General features: G+C 36.8%; 1 protein-coding gene across 1 annotated transcript; it reads left to right on the forward strand.

Moving 5' to 3' along the window:
* The first annotated feature begins 1925 nt into the window (after window positions 1-1925).
* LOC130915000 (metalloreductase STEAP4-like) lies at window positions 1926-20568 on the forward strand. The gene is made up of 10 exons (XM_057834630.1): window positions 1926-2297; window positions 3121-3228; window positions 3834-3904; window positions 3974-4061; window positions 8407-8685; window positions 8777-8871; window positions 9648-9758; window positions 12527-12569; window positions 12657-12821; window positions 20055-20568. Exons 1-10 carry the CDS (start codon window positions 2091-2093, stop codon window positions 20304-20306), a joined length of 1419 nt encoding a protein of 472 aa, XP_057690613.1. The 5' UTR covers window positions 1926-2090; the 3' UTR covers window positions 20307-20568.
* Window positions 20569-22251: the final 1683 nt, after the last annotated feature.

Raw genomic sequence — 22251 nt, forward strand, 5'->3', positions numbered from 1 at the left:
ATGCAGAGCTAATGATGTCTCAGCTGTGACGTAACACAGGATTGTAGTCAAATTGAACATGCAGTAATTGTACCTGTTATTGATTTGTGGTGGTGGCACTGTCTTGGTTCCACATCTGCCTTCAAGGACCCAAAATTCCCATATTCATGTATTAAGACACATTCAACTGGATGCTTTGGAGCCTTTCAGGACCCTGATTGCGTTTCCATCTACTGCCATTAAATCAATAAAATACAAAACTATTTTGGTTGTGGCGACTCTTAGCCATTTCTTCATGTTGTCCTCCCATGTCGTGATGATGGTCGATGGATGCTGCATTTCCAAATTGTCTTTTTTGAGGGATTTTGTAATTCCACCCCACAGTTCCACTGTTGTTGTGGATGGAGAAAGTGTAAAACGGAAGTCACGAGCAGAAATGTGGAACTAAAGCGGAAGGATATTTCATTGATCGCATGCAGTAGATTTTTTTTTTTTTTTTTTAATCCTTCCCTTGAAAATGCAATATAATCCCTAAAATCAGGTGCAGTACTCTTAAATAAGAAAAACAATCCCCCATCATTGTTTAATTTAGGGTTATGAATTAGAGGGGGAAAAAGCACACTTAAAAACAACTTAATGTTCAAATATATTTTTGTACACACTTCGACAATATTATTAAATATCCTTAAAGTCTCCCAGTTAATTTGATTTTTAAGTACTACCTGTTACGTACAGCCAGTTTCAGCCAATGATAATACAGTATACAGTATGTGCCACTTCTGGGTCTATTGGATTTTATCTGTCAATTGAATGATACTTTACAGTAAATTGTTCAGTTACAAACTATAAAGACAGCCAAACTGATTTAATGGCTTTCAACTTTGTTTAAAACCTGTAAAATCTCGATCTATCTGTCTTCAGATTAAACTCTCAACTTTAAAACCAGATTTTTTTATTGTCTCATTGCCCCTCTTAATCATTTTAAATGTTTTTTTTTTTTTCACCATGATTTTATATGCTGTCGTCTTACATTTTCCTCTGGCTGCTTCATTTATTTATGAAATACCCACTTGCCTTTGTGCAGGAAATGGGATGTATAAATAAAACTGCCCTGCCTAATAGCCAATTAATTGCTGTTCAGGTCGCAGGCTAATTACAGTGCAAGAAAGCACAGCCGCGATAAATTTAATCCCCTCCACCCAACCGCCGTATTTGAGTCACATACACACTAATGTGGACCTTGGTAAAGCAGCAGAGCGGAGGGAGTAATTACAGTGTAGGACAGGTCATGAGGTCAGCATTTCACCTCAACTGGAGAACACTGGATCATTTTGGACCATTTGGGAAATAAAAGGCCATCTTCCGCTTCGAGACTAAGAGCAGAATTTATCAGCGGGCAAACATAAAAGTACAGATTAACCTACTAATTAGTGGGCTTCCCTGCAAAGTGTTAATTTGTCATCAGTGACCAATTGTAAGGATTTGCTTGCCCTCTTCTACAATGTACAGTAAATGTTATTGCCTTTGCCTACATGTGTTCAAGTAGTCATGCTGTTTGGGGAGCATGCTAAGTGGAAAAGAGGAAAACATTGTGTCCATATTGTGTTTGTTTTCTAATGTTCACGGTTAATCTCTCTAGGAGTTCCAGATATGAGGCAATTATAAAGAACACAGTGTTATAAAAACAGTTCACGTTATACAATTGTATTACGCAAAACTGGAAAAAGCAAGTGTGGAGAAGTGAAAATGTTTTTTCACATGTGATGTGTTGGGTTTCCCAGAAAAGAAATGAAACCAGACGGACACACACAAAGAGGACTTACTTACATAGTTGTTTGGGTTGAGGGCACAAATGCACCTCCCACCTTTTGCCCCTGAATATCCCGGTTGGGAAAGACTTCACCCTTAGCCCAACCTGCAATGGGAGGAGGGAAAAGGCAAATACAAAACCGCCGCCAAAATCTGTGAGTCAACAGACCAACGTGGTAGTAGACAACATACAAAAGACACCACTAATAGACAGGATTTGACTTTTTCCAAAGAGAAAAGAAGCTACTTTTTCAGGATAATTTTGTTTTATCTGCTTTGAATCAGAGTTGAAGCTCAGGCCAATGTCAAAAGAAGTGAATTCAGTGAATGTGACTCTGCATCCTCTGGGAGGAGGACCAGAGGTCACCTCGGAGCAGGAACCCTTGTGCATTTTTGGGACAGGAGACATGGGACGCTCATTGGGCCAGCGTCTGCTGCAGACCGGCTACAAGGTCATATACGGCAGCCGCAGACCTCTCGGCTGCGGCCCTGTGCCTCATGGAGCTCAGGTAACACGTGTGGCTGCCAGGCTGCCTTAAGCAGTGAGCAGCAAGCGGGTTCGAAATATGTTCTGTCTACCTCGGTTTAAAAAACACAAAAATTTATCAGCTGAGTTAAAGGTCACTGATAATGAAAATGTTTTTCTGTCTGCTGCTTCAAGAGTATTTTTTTTTTCATAGCAGCATTAGTTTCACACCAAATCATTGTATTTACTTTCAAAATAAACTCTAAATACAACTCTTAATATTGTATTACACTTATGATACTAATTAAAAAAGACACTCATTTGAATGACAGTACTGAAAAACACAAGGTCACCCCTCTCTCCAAAAAATGCTGCAAATTGAATAGGCGTCATTTCTTTTTTTTTTTTTTTTTTTAATTTTTGGTTCGTTTTTGTTTTTGGTTCGTTTGTAACATGATGTACATTGTTCTGAAAAGAAAAATAAAATTGTAATAGCTACAGTCGCCTTCTAGTTTGGAAAAAATAAAATAAAAAATCAAACAAGAAATGACACCTATCCAAACCTGTGGTCTCTCTTTTTTTTCTGGGTCACTCCGGGAAAAAAAAAAAAAAAAAAAACAATTAGAAAAATAACCGTCGTCGTAATTGAAATACTGCATAATGAAATATATGTATGAGAAAGTATTTGTTAACGTATACAAAAATAATTTTGAAAAATGAATGAGTCTACTTTTTGGCTGTCAAAAAGCGGAATAATGCAACTTCCGGTGGACCATGTGACTTGTGGAATATTCCAGTGAAAAAACTAAAGAAAATAAATCAATGTAATATACACCAATGTGTTCTGTTTTGTGTGTGTAATGTAGGTGATGAGCTATGCAGATGCAGCGCAGTTAGCCACTGTGGTCTTTGTGTGCTTACACAGAGAACATTATGACCTCATAGAGACACTCATGACACAACTGAAGGGAAAGGTATTGATCCACACCAACATCATAATACTGTAAAAGGAAAAATCTGTTGCATTCCAGAAAATATTGTTTATTACCGTAGTTTCCTCAAAACCTTTTAGTGTGGAGAGTTAATTAATGCATTCAAAGAAAAGAATGAATGGGAGGATTTGTTGCGTATCCAATTTCACATTCAACATTTGATCATGAGGTTGAATAGTACATCTTATAGGATTTCCATCTGTTGCATTTCTCTTAAAAATTACATTTTTTTGGGAAAACATATCCATTTACCATTAACCGGATTTTCATTAGTTGGTTTGTTTTATCAGGTGCTTTATGTATTCAAGTAAGCCTACATAGAAATATACCAAAAAAGATGTATAGGTTTTAGAGTTAGGATTTATAAAGATGATAAACTGGCCATGTTGTGTGTGTTTACAAGGTAAGAATAGAAATATTTAGTCGGTGCTTTGGTAGTAGCAGGTCATCATGAATTGTACCGATAAACCTCTAAACATCTTTTCCTACGAGTGCTATTTCCTGCTAGGGGTTACATCATCTTACTCATTCTTGCGCTCAGTCTGACTTCTATTTGATTATCATTCACCCCACTTTTTGGTCCTGAGGTGCTGGTGGATGTCAGCAACAACCCTGAGAAGAATATGTACCCGGAGGCCAATGCTGCATATTTGCAGAGGTAGGAGTAACTCAAGCATGCATCTTTAATAAAGCCAAGTTTGAATCAGAAACCACATTTGCTGTCCAGACTACTTCCTGATTCTCATGTGGTTAAAGCCTTTAACACCTTGTCCGCCTGGGCTCTTCAGAATGGACCTGCCGACGCATGCAGACAGGTACAGACTTTGGTGTGATTGAAGCTACGAAAACAGTAACACAATAGTTGTCATTTTTTTCTCAAGATAACACATTCTGGTACAAATAAAATTTCTACTTCAAGATGTGTTACTTTAAAATGTTAAGAGTATTGATTTCGGTATGATTTGTTCAGCAATTCCACTGGCATAGCAGCGCTCCAAGCCTTTGGCATGTGTCTTATGTGTTCCCACAGTAGGGTGCTGACCAACAAGTTAAAAATAATGGAAAGAATCTCAGTCCAAATTATATTATTAACTCATTTTGAAGTTCGGATCAAACCAATTCCAAGCGACAGCAGCCAAATTTGACGAGTCGGCCTTGTGTCTTTGCTGCAAGAGCCACGTCTGATGTACCCTTGAATCAATTAACTCAAAGTCACTCTTGGATCTAAGTGGCCCATCACACGTTTTGCTTTTCCGCTCAGTACTCCAAAACCGTGGCATATGTGGGTATTTTTTGTTTCATATTCATCCATTTGAACAGTCCCAAAGGACCGCAAAGCACATATGTGCATGTGTGTGAGTGTTTGTTGGTCTTTTCGGAGCATCATTGGGCCATTGTTGTACATTATGAGCCTTCTTCAACTTTTTTCTTAAGTATGAACCAATTATTTTATTCTTTGCACCCAAGGGGCAATAATCCATTAATATAATTTAAAAAATATAAATGGCCTACTACAACATTTTTTACACTGTAAGACCAGTCTCAAATTCAAAGGGTTTTATCGCACAATTAATGTGCCTTTACAAATCTTACCTACAAGTTTTCAGTAACATTTTGAGAAAGGGATTCATTTACCATTACACTTTTTTATTTATCTATTTGTTAAATACAGAATATATCAAGGGTGTAGGTTTGTATAAGGATGGTAGGGACATAACACAACCAACTTTTTAGGATGCTCAAATTGTCCCCACCAACTTTTAAGCAACCTTATTTGCATTTTATAATGACTTCAGTTATATAGGTCAATTACATTGTCTTCCCATATATTAAAAGGATAGAATTGACTCTACCATTATTAAGTAAATTATTTTCATTATGTTCAGACTTACATTTACCTCTTTTGACTTGCTGTATGTGCCAGTCCATTTCCCCCCCTCAAACACATTTGATTGGCTGATCAGTTATACAACATGTCGACAATATGCCGCCTCCTAAGCCCCGTTCGAATAGGAGGAATATTGGCCTTTTTTTTTTTCTTTCCCCCAGCCAGCAAGTAATATAAAAAGACGTCAATGTTGTGGAGGTGGGGAACATACCACAAATTTTGCTACTTAAAATCCAACCTGCATCAGAGTTAGTTTAATAGTAAACCTCTAACTTTCTAACCTGCAAAACCCGAGTAGGAAGCTGCTTGGAGACAAGTGTTCTTCTGTATGTGTTTTTCTACTTTTAACATTAATTAAACTGTGAGAAATGTAGTGAACTAATTGAACTAGTGAACTGTAGTTCCCAATTATCATTTTTTATTTTATTTATGTGGTCTTAAGCAACCCAGAGGAGCTTTCATTATTTTTTAGTTTGGTTGTACTTGTGCACAAAAGCAGTAGTGTTTTACCTGAAGGAAGGCTCCATTTTCATTTATTTTTGTTATTCGCTAAGACGTTTTTTCAGTTATATTTAATTTCTTCATTTAGACAGACAATGTTGACTGGTCTTAAGACAAATGTTTATTTATTTATTTATTTGCATTCCTGGATAGTTAAGAGGTTATTAACAAGTTTGCATTTATTGTGTACGCTCATAACATGTAGGTTATGTGCAAATATTGCATTTTAAATTTGCTGATAAAATCAAGACATTTATTTTGTAAATTTTCTAAATGTTTCTTTAGTAGTTTTTGAAAACAGAGTTTGAATCAAACGGTGTATCACTTGAACCAATACACAGGAAAGTTAGATACGGCAATACAGATTTATTTTGCATTGATCATTTAGCTTATCAATAAATTAGGTTCATATTCGTGAGAAATTTAGCCCTGACCCCCGTTCACCCAATCTTTTTGGTCTTATTAATGTCACGTCCCCAGCAAAAAGTGTACATGCGAGTTATGCTGTTATATTGTTCCTACCAATGTTGAGACCAAACCTATGCACTTGGAATATATATATATATATATCTACTGAGAGCATTCTCCCAAAATTTTCAATGCCTAAACTCAGACCGAAGCTTAAAGTGACTGAAATTGGATTTTATTTTTTTGTTTTGTTTTGAGCTATGTGTCTTTAAATCTGAGATGGGTTAGATTTTTCAGTCCAGTTACCCAAAATCGAACTCATTTGTCAAGTAAGTTATTTTGTATTGCTCAGCAATAGCATGAAATAGTAGGAGTAAGGCGTAGATGGAGTCGATGGACAGCAAAGTGTTACAACTACTGTAATGTAGGTATTTTTGGAGACGAAACAATTCATAGGCAACTTTAAGGGATCAACCGTAGCGACTGGCTTCATTTCGTATTTTCAAATGGAAGCTGGCTTGACCTCAGTCGTAAAAGCAAAAAAGGAGTCGGAAAGTCAGATTTAAGAAGGCAAAAAGGTCCAATATGCAAAGTGGTCATGGACGGAAAACACATTCGTTTTACAATGAGCTGAATAATGTCACTGGCAATAAACCCAGAATATTTCGGCTGTTTGTGACATCTTATATTATTATACTTCTCCGCACACGTGTCACTTTTGCTCAGTGCGTTGTGGACAGTGGGCTTCAATGCATGCATGACACTTTATGGCCTCAATGGAAAATGGTAGTCTGGACGACCACACAAAAAGATCAGATCACCCCCCCGCCCCCCCACCCCAAATACAAGATTTGTACATCAAGACCTGCGGTCTGAATGTAGCCCTAGTAATTGTGGACTTGCGTGGCCGTGAGCTACAAATAACAGTTAACAGTTTTGCCATAATATTGGTCAAGGCTTAATCTCATGTTGCATTGTCAGCTCCATCTTGATGATGTAATTATGATAAGGTGGTTAAATCATCTAATTAAGAATTATGCTGGTTTGAACATACCCCCCAATGAGATCATGAGATTATAAATATATCATATTATTATAAGTACTTTGCTATTGATTATCAAAATCCAATCAATTTAAAAAAATAATATTTAATCTTGAACATACATTATTTAGTGATGCCTGTTTAAAAATATATTTATGCCTCTAGTACATGCTATTGTTGTTTTTTCTTTCTTTTAAATGTTTTTCTTTATAGTGTATTATTCTATATATTACATTATTTTTTATGCTTTTATTTTTTTTATTGGGGTGGTATTACTATTTTATATATAACCATAAGTATACATTATAGGCAAAAATATTTCAATACATTTTTAATTCAACCTGCTTGAGCTACACTGTAAATGCAATGTAGATTATATACAACTTAATTAAATATGATAAGGGAACCAAACTCAATTTTTATCGAATGGTGTGAACACTAATTTTTATAAGTAAGTAGTAATTTGGGTCTGGACAACATGCCTAACTTGATGTATCTCAGTTAAATTAAAATGAGAAAAAAATACATTTTTTGTACCTAATGTTCTTTGGGGGTTGTTTCAGACATACACAGATCTGCGTCATTTATTTTGTGCTTTTCTGATACCAAAACATTCCCACACAAGTCCACGGTGAACTACGCCGTCAGTCAGAGCTCTCCTCAACACTTTCACTTTACTTACTTCACATCGATTTGGTAATTTAATATTTTACTCTTTTATAAACTGTCATGTTGCCCTGTTGTATATGGCAACGTGACATTTTATAAAAGAGTAAAATATTCTAGCGACTGTTATTTGTCTGTTCCGCCGCACTAGATGACGGGTAGTTGTGGCAACCGCGACTGAGAGTAGTGGTTGCAGTTGTTATGTCATGTGTGTTCTGTTCATTAAAGTGCGCTGTTCTTGGGGTCTTGTGGTGAATGGGGCATAAGAACAGCAAGTGTTTAAAACAAAACTCAGTCTTTGTCATTCTTCTCCCCGTCGCACAATATTTACTTAACCAATCAATATGAAGTAAGTAAAGGTGTTGATGAGAACTCTGGTCATTCTACTGACTCTTTATTTCACACAAAGAATTAGCCAAACATTCGGCAGCGTGTCAAGGGCTAATGCTTCTTGTGCTTTAAATGCATATACAAGTATAACACCATTTAACACCATAAGAAATTTCCTAGATTGTCAGATGTCTGATTAAGAGAGCTAGACTTTCCTGAAATAAAGTTAAAATTATAACCAGACTACATGAATCATATTTTGATTCTGCAATTCCCACCCTGACATAGAGTATCTATCTACCTATCTATGCCCTTAATCTTACAGGTATATATTTGTGGCAAGAGTGCAGAGGCGAAACAGGCTCTAGCAGAGGTGGCCACCAAGATGGGCCTAACGGTTTTGGACAGGGGGTCCCTATCAGCTGCCCAAGAGTTGGAGGACTTCCCTCTGCAGCTGTTCCCCGAGTGGAGGCTCCCTCTCCAAATAGCCTTCGGCCTGACAGCCTTTTTCTTTTTCTACCTGCTCATCAGAGACGTCATCTACGCTTATGTGGATGAGGGGAAAGACATCTCCTTCAGAATTATGGTGTCCTTGGCCAACAAGGTCAATTTCTTTGTTTTGTTTTTAATTTAGATAACATATCGAAGTAAACGTCATGTGTAAAACAAAGTAAATGACGTGTGGTTGTGTACAGGTGTTTCCTATTGTGTCGCTCATCATGTTGGCCTTGTGTTACCTGCCTGGTGTTATTGCTGCCTTCCTTCAGCTATACAGAGGGACCAAGTACAGGTAAGACATCACAATATAAAATTCCTTTTTTTCCCCTTTTCTTTTGAATGGCGTTTCTTCAGCGCGCTGCACAGCCCAAACTGTTTGACCGACTGTCACCGTTTGAATATCCAAATAATTGGAAATTTTGAGCGCCGCAGGGAATTTTTCAAATGACCCGCTAAAATTTTCAATTCGCCTGTAAAGGCAGTTTTTTTTTTTTTTTTTAAAGAAAAAAAAAATCAAAACGCTACCTGTCCTAAAATTTTTGACCAAATCGCATAATTTACATTTAAGATTCCATTAATTTCTAATGGCAAACATTTCCCCTTCATTTTCAATGGCAGGAAAACATAGTTGATGATTTTTGATCGAAAACTTACCGTTACTGCCCATTGACATTCAACTGGTGCCCATGTAAGTTGATGCCATTGAAAGCCATGCAACAGGACGTGTCCCTGAAATGTCCCTAAATTAACAGGAAATTACCTTATATTAACTGGCCGTGTCCCCAAAATGTCCCCATGTCAACAGGAAGTGAATGGATATCAACAGGACGTGTCCTCGAAATGTCCCCAAATAAACAGGAAGTGACGTGATATCAACAGGAAGTGTCCCTGAAATGTCCTCAAATCAATAGGAAGCGACCTGATAGATCTGTATCTAACACAGCAAAGCCCCATCGTAATGTATCCAGAAATTGCAGTTTCTAGTCATGGAATACATTTTTAGTTATGGACTATAGCATACTCCATCCTGATGAATGTAATCTACAGTACAACATATGGCTCTTTCAGTCGCTTTCCTGATTGGCTGGACCGCTGGATGCTGTGCAGGAAGCAGCTGGGACTGCTAGCTCTCGCCTTTGCTTTTCTACATGTACTCTACACGCTCATCATCCCAATTAGGTGCGTTATGCCAAGTCTCATTTTTATATTTCACTATAAACTTCAGATTTTATCATCTCATTTGTGTATTGTTTTGCAAAAATATAAACACAAAAGTATATGTGCCACTGTGTAATTTGTACAACATTTTGTGCAAAATAGTGACGTGCAGACAATGACTACTAAAACAATGAAACCTTCCATATCAGGTCTTTTTTCTCTAGATAACATTCTCAATTTAGAATATTGGTACTTTTGAAAGAATTCTTTAGTCATTGGAGTGGTAATGTATGATATACTGCAGATTACCATTGTTTACAAACAAAATGCTTCCTGGATAAAAGTAGTAAGACTTAATTAAAATTTCGGTCATTAAAAATTAAATCAGAGGTAAAAAATGTCAATTGGCTATAGTTTTTGAGATACAGCATCTGGCTGGAAATGTTAAAATTTGGGGTGTCACACGATTAAAATTTTTAATCGGAGTTAATTACAGCTTAAAAATTAATTAATCGTAATTAATCGCAATTAATCGCAATTCAAACCATCTATAAAATATGCCATATTTTTCTGTAAATTATTGTTGGAATGGAAAGAGGAGACACAAAATGGATATATACATTCAACATACAGTACATACAGTAAGTACTGTATTTGTTTATTATAACAATAAATCAACAAAATGGCATTACCATTATTAACATTCTGTTAAAGCGATCCATGGAGAGAAAGACTTGTAGTTCTTAAAAGATAAATGTTAGTACAAGTTATAGAAATTTTATATCAAAACCCTTCTTAATGTTTTCGTTTTAATAAAATTTGTAAAATTTTCAATCAAAAAATAAAGTAGTAGCCCGCCATTGTTGATGCCAATAATTACTTAAACAATGCTCATGGGTGCTGAAGCCCATAAAATCAGTCGCACCCAAGTGCCAGCAGAGGGTGACAAAACTCCAAAAAACACAACAAGTACACATTTCACTGTGCTGTCATTTTAATGTTTGAGCGGGGCATGTGCGTTAATTGCGTCAAATATTTTAACGTGATTAATTATAAAAATTAATTACCGGCCGTTAACGCGATAATTTTGACAGCCCTAGTTAAAATTCAAGCAATTTCAATGAAAATCGGTATTTATTGGTTATTTCTGGGTAAATATATCTACCTAAATGTCTACCATTTCAGAATATAACTGTAGGCAAGAGCTTTGACATAATATGCTCGTTTCAATGTATTGCATAGATCCTGGTGTTTTGGAAGTGGACGCAATACATTAATGTTGACACATTTCATAAGCAGTGGCACACAATGAAACAGTATATCCAAATTGAGCTATTTGTAAAACTGTTATGATTTAATTACACCAATGCACCTTTGTTATCAAGCTTTAGCAGTAAAGACAGTGGTACCTCGACATACGATCGCTTTGACACACGATCGTTTCAACATTCGACGTAAAATTTGACTCATTATTTGTTTCTACATCCGATGAAATGCTCGAAATACGAAGATTTCTTTGTTTTACCAGAAGACGGACAAAAGGCGGATTTTCTTGTGAGAGAAAACACCGGTTCCAAGGTTAGTGCAGGTGGTGAAAAAGAAAAAAGGTGACGCTTACCATTGAAATGAAGATGGAAATGATAGAAAAATATGAGTGTGGTGTGCACATCCGTGGACTGACTCGACAATATGGCCGTAGAATGTCTACGATCTCGACGGTCCTCCTCCGACTTCCGTTCGACAATTATTATTATGGTAACATCACCAAATAAATAGCCAGCTTTGTCAGGTTTCTAACCATTTATTCCATTAACTTCTGCAACACATTACAACTACTGTCCGCTGCAGTTGACGCCTGCCACAAAACATCAAAAGAAAAAGTAAAATCTCTACCACACTCTCTATCTCACTGTCACGTCAGCCACGCAGTGCGTTCAGGTACAGCACACAAAAAACGCCCGCCACATTAGAACCCGATTCGTTACATTATTACAGGAATTATTATTATTATTATAATATTATAATATTATTCCGTTTTTTATTTACAATATATTTGTTTTGTTATGTATAATTGCCATTTGTAGTAGTAGCAGCAGTATTGATTAAGGATTTATTGTAGGTTTTTGGGCTGTGGAACAAATTAATGGAATTATAATGTATTCCAGTACAACCATTTCGACTCACAAACAAGGTCCTGGAACAAATTAACTTTGTATGTAGAGGTACCACTGTATCTTGCCAACCAGCACTAAAATATTTGATTTTTTAATCCATGTCACCATAGCAAGTAGAGTATGACTTTAGACATTTCTATCTCCTAAGCAGACCAGTGTTATATACTGTACATAAACACAGACAAACAAACAAAAAAATATTGAAATCTTGTCTAAATGTGGTCAGCGGGAAGTACTGTTTCTTTTGCTTGCTTGGTTAAGTGTGCAATGTGTAAACGCTGCAACACGCCACGCTGCTCATTCAGTCACTGACCCTCAGTGAAACGTCAATTAATGATAAAATACTTGACAGTTAATTATACAAATAAATTACAATATAAAAGAAAAATGTTTATAAAATTAAACATTGACTGGTAGTACAATTTTCAATTTATTTTCTACTAAATACTACTTCAATATATACTTCGGTGTTCAAGCTAAACTAAAAAATTTCCTTCACGACTGTGATGTCTGACTTATACTCAGTATTGTATCAGAAAGGAAATGAGTGAAATCAAAAATAACTTAATAAATAGGTGAGAATATCAATGAATTTATTTTTTTCAAATCTTACAGATATTATGTGAGATTCAGGATTTCGCAATACACCATCACACAGGTAAGACATGTTTTTAAAGCCTTGTTGTGTCTTGTAAGAAGCATATGCTGATATTTTTCAGTACACAAACCCTTTTCTTGTGTTCAGGTCAAGGAGAACCAAACTGCAAAGTTCGATACAACTTTGGCCTGGGGATCGGACGCTTACCTCTCTTTCGGCATTCTGGGATTTGGCCTGTACGTTTTGCTGGGAATAACTTCTTTGCCTTCAGTGAGCAACGCTCTCAGCTGGAGAGAATTCAGCTACGTACAGGTAGTCACTTAATGTTTGTGTACACTACATTTGAATGTGAGCTGACCTTAAATACAAAGGTCCAATGTGTCCTGATGCTGTGCAATCGTTGAGCAAAATCCATGTGCTCTGTTTACTTTCAACACTGGCAGTTATAACTGCAGGAATATGTCAGTGGGTTTTTTTCCAGAAGCTGTTACTTCTCCTAACAGACTTCTCATTATGCAACTGTCTGTGCCTGCATGTGTGGGTTTGCATTTGTGTGTAACAACATAATAGAATATTATGTGTCTGCGAGCACGACGTTAGTTCAGTTGGAAGCTTCTCCCATGAAGCAAACACGTCCCAAAGGCGAGCTTGTGTCACTTCATTAGACAAACATTGACTCACAAATGAACCCTTTAAAGGGCACCAACAACAATGCTGCATCATTCAAATTCAAACTTAGGGAGGAGAAATTTGTCACCTTTTTCTATGAGTTCATATTGCTCGTAATTATGTGTTTATAAATTGGCTGGGATTTTTAAATGCCCCGTATTCATGATCTGAGATCTTAATCATATGGCACTTTTTTTGGACATTTTCATTTATTATTATTATTATGAGACTTTGTTTTAACCCCTTCAGACCTGCATTTTTTCTGCTGGGCAAAAAAACAATATTACATTGTTTTTAATGAGAAATGAGCACTTACGTTTGCCATTTTGAAGTTGTGTTTTGTCTCAGCCATTTTCAAAGCGCCAAAAATAGCAAAGAGGGCATGCTAAACCTCATGATTTGATTGCGATGGGTAAAGTTCCGTCCAATCGGCCTTTAGAAGTTTATTGATTTAAAGACGCGAATGCATCATGTTCTTCAGCAGCATGCTCAGGTCTGAAGGGGTTAAACTTTATTCTGTTCTTCCTAGTTATTTATTTTATTTCTTTTCAGTCGTGTTCTAATTTTTGATTTGTCCCATTAACATTTTTACATTTTTCCAAATAATGAAATTATTGTAACTTCAATAATCATTGTAATTTTAATCTCTTTGTATTTTAACTTGCTTCAGTTTAATCATATTTTAGCATATACTGGTAGTCCCCGGGTTATGACGTACCCGACTTAAGTGATTTCGACTTTACGACGCTGGAGTCTTGTTCGACATTTTGTCTTGTTGATTTTTTTTTGTGTGTGTGTGTATGTAAAGGGGGCTGGAAGATATGACCCAAAAGCTCAGCAATAAGAAGTCTGTAATCAGATGCAGGCCGAAGGCATGTTTATTGAACAAAGAAAGGGAAAACCGGTGAGAAGTGGTGGCTCTGTAGATTTCCTGACTCTGCTGGAAGGCCAAGTTGGTTTGGTGATGCTGTGGAGAAAGTACCCTAATTTTCGGACTATAAGACGGTACTTTTTCCCCTCATTTTGAATCCTGCGGCTTATAGTCCAGTGGGGTTTATTTGTTGATTTATTGGGTTAAAAGGTAAAATTTTATTTTATTTCTGCCGTAAGACTGTCATAATTATGACATGACACTATCATGGGCATTAATGTATGCATATGACAGATGTCATTAAGTGTCATCTCGCAAATTATGTCACTAACTTTATATCCAGCTCAGATCTTTTACATCCATTCAAAAGTGAGATCATTTGCCGGATGACACAAAATAAATATCTGTCATAAGCATTGATTAATGCTCATAGTAGTGTTATGACAGTCTTGTCAAACCAAGTGTCACCAAATAGTACCATAACTGGCAACTAATGATACAACTGGACCAGTAACTGAAGAAATAATTAGCACAGAACATGAATTTTGATTGTCATTTACATTTTTAACACAGCAATGCATGCTAGGAGGCATGTTTTACGACAACAGTGTTGACAGCAAGTGGAAGCAGAGGTTGACTGTATCCCTCAAGGGAATAGTGATGGCCAAATGTAGCTTCTTGAAGCAATGAAGCTTTTCAGCCAATTGGTTCAGAGCTCCGTGGTGGTTCATTTGGTCTTATGATGTCGCTGTCAAATAGTGTTACCGGTTAATATCTTTTGGTGTAAATACCCCATAATACAGTGAGGACAGCTGCGGCTAATAGTCCAGTGCAGATTATCTATGAACAAATGCTGTTTTTGTGTCAAATTTGGTGGGTAGTGGCTTATACTCAGATGCAGCATATAGTCCGGAAATTACGGTAGAAAAAAAAAAAGCAAAGTTAGTTTGTAGAGTGGCCTATAGGCCCATACGTGGTTAAGCCCAGGGGTTGAAAGAAGTGTAGAGCAGTCTCTTATAGTGGCAGGCAGTTGATTGCAGAGTGGAGGCAGGTTTGTAGATTGTGACAGGTGTGTAGAGCATTGAGGAGGGGGAGGCAGTTGTGCAGGTGAAGAGGACTGATCCGTAAAAGTGTAATTTTCTGAGTGTAGCTTTTTCATCATCGCTTTTCGCATCGATGGTTAAAAAGGTACACGGAGAAAGGACTTTCAACATCTTCTCCAGCCACCTCTCAGCATGGTAAATACAGTATCTTTTTATTTATTTATTTTTTACTGAATTTTGTTAATATGACATACAATACATGTTTTTGTATAGTTATTTTGAGATTTAGGTTGTATTTTGGGGTACTTAAAGGGTTAATTCCGATTTACGCAGAAATTTGTGTTACGTCGCCAGAATAGGATGTAGGAAAGGAATTCGTTCCTAACCCGGGAACGACCTATAGTTTTATTTTCCTACAGCATGATGCCATTTCTAATATTTATATTCATCTCTGTTTATTTTATTATTGTGTAATTACTTTGTGCCACAATTTTGGCTTGTAAAGCCTTTTCTGTGGTACATTTTGATCGCTTAATGGACAATCAGTAATTTCAGGCAACCGCTCATCAAATGATAAAGTGCCCCTGCGGCTGTGCTCCATTTAAATTTGCACTCACTTATTAAACTAAAAGTAAACTAGACTAAATGTTTCACACCTTTCTGTAGCCAAGAGATTTGGCAGTCGCTGAGTATGAACTAGAGGATACTAATACATTGTTGGACCTTTCAGACAATTTACTATGATGCTACATGAGCCATCTTGGATCTAGGCTTGCACCGTGAAAGACTGTAAGCCACAACTTGCCTGATGATTTATGAAACTCCTCTCTCTGTGCTGAAAATAATTAGAAAAAGGCACAGTTGGTGTACACTTTCAATCTGCCTGCTGGTAATATTTTAAAGTGTGGTTTAAAAAAGAATAAATTAAAAAAATCTATGCTGACAAATTACTGACACTGCACTGAGATTCTCATGATGTGGAAAATTACAGAAACTGCTGGTGCTTGTAAGACATACTTTTAATATAATTACGTAACATTTCTTATCATGTCAAGCTTTTTTTGATTAGGATTATCATTACATACGTTATGTATATAAACTATATAGTATAGTTTCATTTAGCACAATCTTTGGTGCACATTTATTATTGCTTTCATATTGTTTGACTTTGTGACCACCCCACAAATAGTGAAACCCACGATGTGTAGTACCCCTCAAATGTATATATATATGTGTGTGTATGAGTACATGTATGAAGGGCTGTACAAGACATTTTTCATTCTGGCCCTCTCACACACATACATACTCCTCTCACATACATACTGTATATATTCACTCTTACACACATATATTCTCCTCTCACATACATATATATTCACTCTCACACTCATACATTTTCATGCTCACGCTCATACATTTTCACTGTCACATTCATACATTCTCCTCTCGCATACATACATTCTCCTCTCACGTCACATATATTCTCCTCTCACATTCATATATTCTCCTCTCACATACAAATATTCACTCTCTTACACATACATGTATTCTCCTCTCACATCCATACATTTTCCTCTCACATATGTGTGTGTGTATATAAATAAATAAATAAATAAATTTAAAAAAAATATATATATATATATATATATATATTCACTCTCTCACACACACATATATTCTCCTCTCACATCCATACATTCTATTCTCACTTACATATAGAAATATACATTCACTCTCTTACACAGACACACACGCACATATATTCTCCTCTCACATCCATACATTCTCCTCTCATATACATATAAATTTTACTCATACACATACATACATTCTCCTCTCACAAAATATATTTTCATTCTCACACACACATATGACAAATTGACTAGCTTCAAACTTTAATAGCTGTGAGGTCTTTTGACCGTATGACCCCAAACCAGTGCAGGGTTGAAGTACTTTACTTGGAGATCAAGGCACACCTCTTAGTTGTCCAATTTATCTATTCATAATGTTTTTATGGTTTTTAAAATTTATTTAGTAACTTCAAACTTCAATATCTCCTAGACCATTTGACTTTTTGATCAAAAAAGTTGCAGGGTAGAAATACTCTCTTTTAGGTTGGACCACACCGCTTAGTTTTCCAATTTAGCTCTATTCATTCATTTAATTTTATTTTTATTCACTTGAATAGCTAATTGTTCTTGTGACCTTTTCAATCATTATCAGTGCGCATTCATAGAACTCTCCTTGCTGTTTGTGGAACATATGTTTTTTTATCATTAAAACAGCTGGACATTTTCCATTTGTTGCTGTAAATCATAGCACAAATAAAATATGATCTGTCAAAATAATTGACACAATTATAGAAAGTGAGTGCTTGATTTTACAATAGTGTCTTAATTAGTCAGGCAGCCATCATTAATTTTTTTATTTGGAAAAATACAAGTAAATAAATGTAAGTCTTTAGCAGGGTTCGAACTCGTATAGTCCAAGCGACAGCCTAGCGATTTTTCCAATGCGCCATTCTCCAGCATGATGTCAGGTCTGTGATTTTTTTTGATTTTTTATTATCTGATTGAAAATAAAGTGTGGCTGGCCTGACCATGAAATCAGAAAACGCGGCTCAGTTCACCCGGCAGTGTTTCCCTTGCCGGGATTTCCAGTTTCCAAAATGTTGGTGCGTCTGATATCACAATTACTGCCGTGACGATCCTCGCAGTTTGGGCACGTGTCACGTTAGCTCCCGCTTGGACTGCATACCGTCCACCTTCCTTGCTCAGCAATTCTCAACTGGGTCTCATAGGTTTTTGGCCAAGACTAATAGTTTATCCACCATTGCAGGCTTGAGACAAGAACGTTAGCACGTAACAATGATCCCACTTGTACTAAAAAGCCTCTGATGGGAAGCTGGTAGCAGGAATGCATAGATACTTGCATTTTAAATGGTCCCACATGTTCGACGGATTACTTCTTGTCGAGGCAACCACAGCGAGGCACTGTCGACAGGGCTGTTTTTTGTTCCTTATCATCTTGTCGATAGCCAAAATACTTCCAAAACTACTTTTTGAGACAGTCTTCCCTCGCTTCCTTCAACATGTTGCTTGCTTGTTTTCAGTTTGAGAATGGCCCCTCCTCCCTCTGCTCTGCTGTTCGGCCCCTCCTCCCTCCACTCCGCTGTAGCAGGGGGAGGGGGAGGAGCCGATGACTGCGGAGCTGGAGGGACAGAGAGGCTGTGCGCTCTCCTTCCCTCTCCTTCCTCAAAACAAACGTTTGTGGATTTAAAAAAAAAAGAAATGAAAAAACTATCGCACGTCCTTGCGATGGGACTATTGCGCATGCGCACATCGCGATGGCGATGTTTAAACGATATATCGTTCAGGCCTAATACACACACACACACAGAGTGAAAATGTATGAATGTGAGAATAAAAATGTATGAATATGAAAGTGAAAATATACGAATGTGAGAGTGAAAATATATGAATATGAGAGTGAAAATGAATGAATGTGAAAGTAAAAATGTATGAAAGTGAGAGTAAAAATGTATGAAAGTGAGAGTAAAAATGTATGAATGTGAGAGTGAAAATATATAAATGTGAGAGGAGAATATATACGAACGTGAGAGGAGAATATATATGATCGTGAGAGGAGAATATATGCGTGTGAGAGTGAAAACTATGTACTGTATGTGAAAGGAGAATGTATATGTGTGAGAGGGCCAGAATGAAAAATGTCTTGTACGGCCCCTCATATACATGCACGCATGTACGTACACAAACTCAACGGAATGTACCCTCATTTTGTCGTTTGCTCCTCTGTGTGTGGCTGACGTTCTATTGACGCACACGTCACGTATTCCACGAATGTTTGCTTCTTCCTTCTTCATGTAGCGAACATTAGATTGATGGATGCTATATTGGCGTGTGACTGCGCCGTAGAATTGCCCCTATTTCAACGTATCGAGAAGCTTCACGTTTTTGGTAATTGTCATCATTTTGCGATAACGTTTCGATTCTCCAGAGTCACTTGGCGATGGCTGGCATTGTTTGGGACCAATTTAAACTTTAAAACATCACTAAATCTCTGAAATAAGCAACTTTTTCACACAAGTGCTAGAAATGGGTGATGCAGAGAAGCGTTTCAGCCAATAAGCGTACAGGCCACTGATGTCATAGCAGCCAATCACAGGCCTCGATTTCATTCATGGGGCATCCCGTGTAGGCTCTTGTTGCTTCCTGAGACTCGTTCTTGATGTGATGTGTTTCACTTCAGCCTCGCGCGCTTTGTTTTAATTTTTTACGATTCTTTTTTTTTTTTTAATTAATATTTTTGAAACGTCTGCGATGTACAGACCACGTGAAGTGTGAGAGTTAATCTTTTTTTCCTACATAACTTGATGTTTAAAGGGAATCGGGGGGTACTTTACATAAACATTCCAATGCAACTGGACTGCTTTATACACTACCTCTGGGAATGGCAATAAAACTCCCAAAGTCTCAGAAACTAAGATGGAAAAATATTTGTATAAATGTCCAGATTTTATTAGCATTCCAAAACAAGTTATTTCTTGTTTTTTTGTGCATTTCTTCTGCATTTATTGTGGGTTGTTTGGCCTTTTCCTACTTTGATCAATGCAAAATATAATCCGCCTCCCTAACTAAGTCATTCATAATGTAACTGGGTCATGTGAAGCTCATCTTCACATTCCACACCCCTTCTCTTTACTCCAGTACGAATTAGAGACGTATTTTAAATGTTAATGTTATTCCTCAAATGAAATTTAAAAGCAATACCTTATCCTTGGTCACTGGCATGAATAGACAAGCACATTTTTGTGTGTATTTTGGTATGTGAGTGCATGTGCCAACAAAAAATCAAAGGTTAAAAGGCCAATGCTTTACACTGTAGCCATCTGAGCCCATGAATGTGTTTCTGTTTTTGATGACTGACTTTCCTGTTTTCCAGTCCAAGCTGGGCTACTTGACTTTGTTCCTCTGTACGATTCACACTGTGCTGTACGGGTGGAACAAGTTTCTGCGGCCCTCCGTGTACAAGTGGTACACACCACCTGGCTTCATGCTGAGTCTGGTGGTGCCCTGCGTGGTACTGGTATTAAAGATGCTGCTCCTCCTGCCTTGCTTGGACCGGAGAGTCACCCAAATTCGACGAGGCTGGGAGAAAACCAAGCACCATGAGGAGAAAACACTTTTAACATAGGGCAGCGTGCCAGAAAACAGAAGGTGTTTTGGAAATGTTTCATTAGGGGTAGTGTCCCTCCAGTTCTCTCAAATGTAGTAGTGTTTCAATTGTAAACTGAATGTGTATAAATAAATTACAATTTCATTTTTTAGTGCTGTTTTTTGAGGTACTTTTTTCAAGGTCTGTTTTTTTTTTTTTTTTTTTTTGCTTTTGCTGATTCACTCTGTTGTATACTTGCTGTACTTGCTGTTGTTGTATTAAAGTCAAATTTGCAATCTCAGTGATCACTGTTATGCTACCTTTTCCTAAATCAACAAAATTCACCTAAGCAATTTTCAAATTTGACACATCCCCATTTCTGTTTTATTACTCTTGAATATGAATTAAAGTGAGAGTGGTGAAGGATGGGTACGTGCGTTGAACTTTCGTCATTAGGTATCATTTATGCTTGCGCCTAATCAGTTGCATATATCATGAAAGCACAGAGAATACGATGAAGTGAAGAATATATTGGCTTACAGTAAATACAACAAAAGGAATCTTATGCTGCAGTTGAAGTAGTAAAAGGTTAATTGTGTATATCTGATAAGCAGAGTTGGAAATGTACATATAGTAGTTTTTAGAGAGAAGACCCACAGGGTTTTATCTTTGAACCATCCAATTCATTATTGATCCATACTTATTATGAAAGATTTTCACTACAGTGCACTTTGAGATTTGTTTTTCAAATGTAAATAAAATGTATTATTATTATTTACAAGAAATGACGTGGAAAGCATTTGATTGTCCGGGATCTCATCAAATCATGGTGATGTACATATGTACTGTGGTACTTCCACATACGGATTTAATTCGTTCCAGGACCTGTTTTTTTAATTCGAAATGGTCACATGTCGATTGAGATTTTCCCATAAGAATACATTTTAATTCGATTAATTTGTTCCACAGCTCAAAAGCCTACGCTAAATCCTTAATGTAAATACTAGTACAATTCCAAATAATAACTACACACAGCAGAACAAATAAATTATAAATACAAATCAGAATAATAAGATAACAATAATAACGATTATGTAACGAATCGGGTTATAATGTGGCGGTTGTGTTTTGCACGCTGTTCCTGAACGCATTGTGTTAGATTTATTTATTTATTATGTATTTATTTATTTAATAGGGACAGTGCTCAGTGATGAACATCTAAAAATGTAAATATACCAGATTGTAGCAAAATTTTTTAAATTTACATCTGTAGTCCCTAGGCAGGTAACACAAAGACAAAAAGACAAAGGACAAAAGATTACAATAAAACGGTACAGTACAATAGATTACTAAGAACTTAAAAGTCAGTGATTGCAGGATGACAGAGTGAGAGAGCAGCGGAAGTTTTTATTTTCTGTTTTCATGTTGTTGCTGGCGACAGTGGACAGTAGCAGTATTATGTTGAACAAGTTCTAAAATAAATGATCAAAAACCTAACGAAGCTGGCGACTAGTTACAATAATAATAATTGTCACCTTAACTTCTAAGGACTGGCGAACGGAGGTCAGAGGAGGACCGTCAAGATCGTAGACATATTCCAGCCGTATTGCCAACCAAGTTCACTGATGTGCACACCATGCTCATATCATTTCCATCTTAATTTCAGAGGAAAGCTTTTTTCCTTTTCTCACCACCTGCACTAACCTTCTTGGGCCCCATGTTGATTTCTCTAACAAGAAAATCTGCGTCCGTCTTGCGGGAAAACAACGAAATTGTGACACTGTCATAAATCGTATTTCGAGCATGTCGTCATATGTCGAGACAAATGACGAGACAAATTTTACGTCGGCTGTCAAAAGGATTGTATGTCGAGGTACCACTGTACTTGTTTGCATTCAAGTCAATGCGTTTAAATTTAAGATTTGACATAGTCGTTTGTTTGTACTGTATGCTGTTCCGGTATGAGTTAAACCATTGTGAAATG

Source organism: Corythoichthys intestinalis, chromosome 4 (assembly GCF_030265065.1).
Source record: "Corythoichthys intestinalis isolate RoL2023-P3 chromosome 4, ASM3026506v1, whole genome shotgun sequence".
NCBI lineage: Eukaryota > Metazoa > Chordata > Actinopteri > Syngnathiformes > Syngnathidae > Corythoichthys > Corythoichthys intestinalis.